Here is a 5,795-nt window from a genome sequence, read left to right as displayed (position 1 = left end):
CTAACTTGTGGGCATCTTTACATGGACTACCATTAGAGTCACAGAACAGAGACTTGTAGAGTGTAATTCATCTGATCTTTGTTTTTTCTAATCTCCTCCTTCTTCTCCAATAACTACAAAGAGACTCTATAGATGTCTCCACTGAAGATGCTTAAAGTATGGGGGAGACTAATTCTACTTCTCATCTTGCATGGTGTACACAGCGTGAGACTGAATCAATAACACTAATACTTATATTATTGGAACTCTCTTCTCCGGCCATGCTGATGGAGCACTTAAGATGAAGCTAATGGAATGATGCAACCATAAAACCAGGGTATTTGAAAGAGGGATCAACCCTCTTTGTTTTTTTCCAAACCTTTTTCATAAATAAAAGCCTATGTTTCTTCACATTTGATGCCTTTGAGTAAGAGGGAAAAAAAAATCCATTTTGGATTTGATTATATTATGTATAAGGCCTACAGCAGAATACATAAACATTTTCCGATTTTGTTTTCGTTCAAGACAGAATGTTCTCGCTAAGACTTTGGCAGGGCTCGTGCATTAGCGATGAGACTGTACTTTGGAAGCACATTTTGAAGGGTCCTGTGGGAGGATGAGAACAGCTGAATTTGTTGTAGGGAGAAAAGGCACTTTATTACTCCAGTTATTTATTACTGATTATTTGAAGGATATAATAAAGGAAATTAGCTTACATCACTGGCTACATGGAGAAATTCTGCAGCCTTCTCATATTCTGGCTTCATTTTCTTACAGTGTCCACACCCTGCCAAAAAAAAAAAAAAAAAAAAAAAAAAATCCAATTAAGTTGTACAGGCCATGGTTATTCATTGACCCATCTAGCCATTATCAAAATCCAAAACCATGTGGTAGAGATTTACTAGAATTTAGTACTCATTTTACTTAATTTATTTGTAAAGCCTTAGTATGATTTAGGATCTTTTCCAAAGTGGTCACTATGATTTAAACAAAGAATTTAATCTATTAAATAATACTAATAAAACTCCTGAGTTTGCATCCACACCTCTTTCCTCCCAGAAAGTACTATAAACACAGTACTTGTCAAGCCTATGGCTTCTAGCATGCACAGCCTCACCCCTTTCAGTTTCCAAATCTTCATCTGCTTGAAAAAGAAACAACACAGGCCCTCACATGACTTCCTGACTTTAAGCAGAGGCTTATACTAGCACAGCTTAATTGAGTAATGTAATTTGAATTAAACTGCCCTGATAATAAGCCCTGCTTTACCCTGGTGCAATACGTCCCTCTAGCAAGGATTTGCACTGATTCAATCACATCAGTGTAATTACACCACCACATATGTTCTCAACATAAGCAGGGCCCGTAAAACCAAGATAATGGTGCTTCCTCGCTTGTGCGAAGTTCTCCAGAGATCTGCCGTTACTTTATTGCTAAGCGCTGACATTACAATAAAGTAAAATGAATGCACAAGCAAGAAAAGCAGATTTAAAATAAATTATTTGGGTGTGAATTAAACTGCTTTCAGCTGGTGCAATTGCTTCCAGGCAAGCTGAACTTTCAGGAGGACCAGGTGAGGTTCCTGCTGTGATGTGAAGTTAAACCTCAGCGCATCCGGCGTGATGCTGGGTCTCTGGGACAGCCCCTTCCTCACCCCCGCACAGCCCCTGCTATTGCCCCCAAGGGACCAGCACAACCACAGTCCCCGCAGGGTCAGCGCTGAGGGACAGAGAGGCAGAGATGGACACCTGGGCAGGGTGAGGGCCAGCTCAGAGCTGTAATGATGCCCACTGCATGACCCAGACACGCCGCACTCGCCTGCCTCGGCGCAATGTAATCTCAACGCAATCCCTCGCTGCGCTTTTTCCTCTCGTTTGCAGCAGCAGCAGCCAGCTTTTCTTTCTTCAGCTGTTATTATTGGAACGGGCACTTGAAAGCCCAGACTTTGCTGAGCTTTTGAAAGTCATATTGGAAAACATGGCTGGAAATCTGTTCCAATACAGCTTCAGCAAAAGCCATTTCTGATGCGTATGGGCAACAGGGCTGGGACTATTTTTATACCACTATCTAAAAGAAAACAAACCAAGGACTCTGAATCTCAGTGCTGCTTTGATACCCACTAACAGGATGACCACCGAAGCCAGCAGATGCAAACCTAAGCATGAACTCAACTAGACAACCACGTTTTGTATAGCACATGTCAAAGAGTGTTCACAGCCAAGGAGGGATAGGACATCCAGGTGTAACTTCATCACAGCAAACAGGGACTACAACCACTCCAACCACTGCAGCACACCATGAAATTCTTTCACGGCATGTTTATAGCACCGGGTGGAAACATTTTAATAAAGATTGCAAACCCCACCTGGTAATTATGGCAAATACCCAAATGGTTCAAACACTAGCTAAGGTCCATGCTGCTTAGTCATCTCCATAGTGATCACAGCATTAAAAAGCCCCATGTCCTTCTTTTGAGCAAAACCAATGCTTTAATGTGGTAGGAGCAGTAGAACAAGGGGATCTTAGCAGGAAGAGGAAGGTTTGCTTTGGTTTTACACGGTGGTGGGAGCACCAAGCTGAGAGCCTGGTGCAACAGCTTCAGAGGTGAATACAGGAAAAACCCAGAAAAGGCTGAGGAAGAGTTACTGTCTCAGCACTGCTTGTCTTGGTTAAGAGCACAAAAGAGGCTGGCAAAATAATTTATTTGCCACCCACAGAAAGCTTGCAGGCATATGGCTTTGTGGCAGGGGCTGACAGTTCCCTTTGACGCTTGCCTACATTGATTTATTTTTCCTTTTAGGAGCACAGAACTTTATTCATTTTGTGCTCTTCCTCATCTCTAAACAAAGGGCATCTGAAGTCCCACCTCAGATACCTGGGCACCTCTCCGAATTAGCTAGCTCAAATTTGTACAAAAAATTATATTTTTGCAGGGGTAACGTCACCTTGGTGGCTTTACACAGCACGTCCTCCAGCCAGAGCAAGCTTCATACTGTGCTCCAGATATGGTATCCACGCAATCTGCACTATATTCCACAATCATTAATATTAATGATCTGATCAACCAAAAGCATCAAGCAACCTGTGTTTTCACAAACCTATGCAAAGAGGGGAAAAAACCCCAAACAAGCTAGGCATTCTTTTCCCAGGAAATTAAAAACAATCCAAAGCATCTGAAATTCATTTAAGTAATATTTTGGACAAAGATATCCAGACTATGAAATGTCACTGTTCTGGGTTCTTTCATGAACATCACACAGACACAGCACTACTGACTGCCACAAAGCTAACTCATGCTTAAAATAAAGGGGAAGCGGGATCAGGTCTTTAAAGGTACTTAGATGCAAACTGAATTCCTCAAATCTTTATCATGCAATGCTTGTTCTACCCCTGACCGAGGACAGCACAATATGCCAGCCTAGAAGAAAAGCCATCACATTAAACTGAATCTGAAAGAGGGACAACAAATCTCAAGAGCTTCTTCCACGATAAATGATGCTTCTCTGGCCATCCTTATGAGAATTTTCCTATTGCATGCTACAGTCTGCTTCCACCTACCACTGCAGAAAAGGGGAGATTTGAATTAGAAGTCAGACCTACACGCTGCAAATCAATTCATCTCTCCTATGATTATTTATCCTACCTTTCAATAATCCTGTGAGGATAGCCATTAAATTCTCAAGGCCAACAAAGAAGTCATTTAAATGAATTCCAAGGTCACTGCCTCTCCTTTGATTGCTACATTAGGCTGTTCAGCAGCAGCTGTATCCCTCTGCGCTAAGCTCCTCTAGTTTTAGACATTTTCTGTTCACAAAATGAATGGGAAAAGAACAACCACCCTACAGGCCCTTAACCCAGATGCTGCAATGTGCTGTATAAGGTCTGCTGGGACAGGGGAAGGAAGCCCACAGGTCTGTTGTGGGCATCTGTGATAGATGTGCTCTTAGAAGATGCACTGTCATGTCAAGTGTATATCGACATCAAAACTAAAAGACTAAGCAAGGGAAGTGGCCCGTTCAACCCCAGGTGAGAAGAGAAAGGTCACAGTCAACACAAGGATGCCCTGCAGCCTACTCTGCATGCTGACAACCTCTGAGCCTCTCTGGGTCATGGCTGGTGGAAACACCCAAGGGATTTGCAGGTGTCTACACAAGAGGACTCCCACAGCCTCAGTCTTTTCTCACAGAAGACAAGTAGCTCCCCTGGAGGTGCAAGTCAGAGTCACTCTCCATCCAGCAGCAGAAATCAGTCAGGCTTCAGCACCTGGCTCTGCTGAACAGTTCTACACAACTCCTTAGACCTCTCAACACCCCATCTTGCTCCTCTTGGACAAAAGCAGCCCCAGGCTGCAAGGGCCAAGGTGCTTGAATGGAAAAGAGAACAAGGAGTAACTGTAAAGGAGGAGTGTTACAAGACAGGAAAAAGTCAAAGCTTACAAAAATCTGTGCTAGGACATCTGGTATAAGACAGGCCCTTGCTAACTGTTTTTAAAACAGATGCCTAAATGAAACAAGGATTCTGTTATACCAGTTTATTTATAATCAATCTTCTCATTTGCACTGTGCAGCCAGGCAGATAAACAGCTCCTTCATTCAGTGCAGTCACTGTCACACAGCTTAGCTCAGCTGCACCCCCAGGATGATGGCAATCACAGGTCCCCACATTGCCCCAGTGCAGAGAAGTCACCTCCCTCCAGAATCCCTCTGCAGAGCAGAAGACAACACTTGCTCAGCACTTCATCCTTCCCAGAGTGTGACCGTAGGCAAGTGCAGAGGCAAAGACCAAGCATGGACAGAGCAATGTTAATGTGCAAAGGTGAGCAGCACATGGACAAAGGGAAGGTTAACAAATGTACCAAGCAACGTTTCTTCCAAGTAAGTATCTATACTTGTTTACAGCAGCCTGTTTGGCACCATGGCAAAGACTCACAATACACAGCACAGTTGCTCCAAATATTTTCAGAACTGAACTAACACTGACACTTCTACTGTTAAAACCAAGTTTTGCCTGCAGAAGACAGGCAGAAAACCAGTGAAGCAGCTCCAACTAATCTCCTGCATATGCTGTGTTAGAGCTGTCCCCAGAACATAAATCTCTGTTTCTCTGTCATTCACTTTTTGCTTCTTTCTGGTTATTATGGCTGTATAAATAAACACGATGCTTTTGGTCACATCCTCTCATTTCAAGACAACATTGAGGACCTGAAGCGTACGTGACAAGCAAGAGATAAAAGCCAACATCTAGGCAGTTGTGGACAAGGAATTTGTGACATGAAGAACCCTAGAGATAAATTAAATTGCAAATACAGATTTTAAAGAATCATTACATTTCTGCTGTCAACAGATTGCTTAAGTACTGTTATCGCATATCAGCTATTTATTGTATCATGCCAGCTCTACATCCATCTATAGCTGCATACCAAGAATACCTCCATTAGCCTGATGAGAAAACAAATTTGAAGCACAAAGCATGTCCTGCTTTCAGCAAGTGGGTCACTGGTAGTTCAGACTACACTCATGGAAGATTTACAGCCAACTTCAAGAAAAAAAAAAAAAAAACTCAAAAAATTCAGATGCACCTTTGCTCTCCAGACATCTAACACCTGGGGATACACCTTTGGTTTCTCCATTCCTAATCCCAGAGGAGCAGTGACCTCTCAACACGCAGAATAGCCAGTCCTTATCTGTGCCCTGTTGTTAACTTTGAACATACACCTGTATATATAAAAGCAAGAGTATGTACATGGCAGGGAGACAATCCTTGAAGCCAGGGCAAGGATAATACAAGTCTGTATTGGGTTTGCATGGCAAGGTTTT

At 42.8% G+C, this 5,795-nt stretch overlaps 1 protein-coding gene across 1 annotated transcript in view; it reads right to left on the bottom strand.

Moving 5' to 3' along the window:
- LOC104530310 (protein disulfide-isomerase A5-like) overlaps nucleotides 1–766 on the bottom strand; it is a gene marked incomplete at its 5' end in the record, with an annotated part of 32,481 nt that extends 31,715 nt beyond the window's left edge. The window contains one exon of the mRNA XM_010174855.1: nucleotides 696–766. Within this exon, the coding sequence (XP_010173157.1) occupies nucleotides 696–766 (71 nt within the window). The remainder of the gene's footprint in view (nucleotides 1–695) is intronic.
- Between the last annotated feature and the right edge of the window lie 5,029 nt (nucleotides 767–5,795).

Source organism: Antrostomus carolinensis, unplaced genomic scaffold, assembly GCF_000700745.2.
Source record: "Antrostomus carolinensis isolate BGI_N321 unplaced genomic scaffold, ASM70074v2 scaffold11349, whole genome shotgun sequence".
NCBI classification, from domain to species: Eukaryota; Metazoa; Chordata; class Aves; order Caprimulgiformes; family Caprimulgidae; genus Antrostomus; species Antrostomus carolinensis.
Note: the sequence above shows the minus strand (reverse complement) of the source record. Positions and strands in the feature narration are given on the sequence as shown.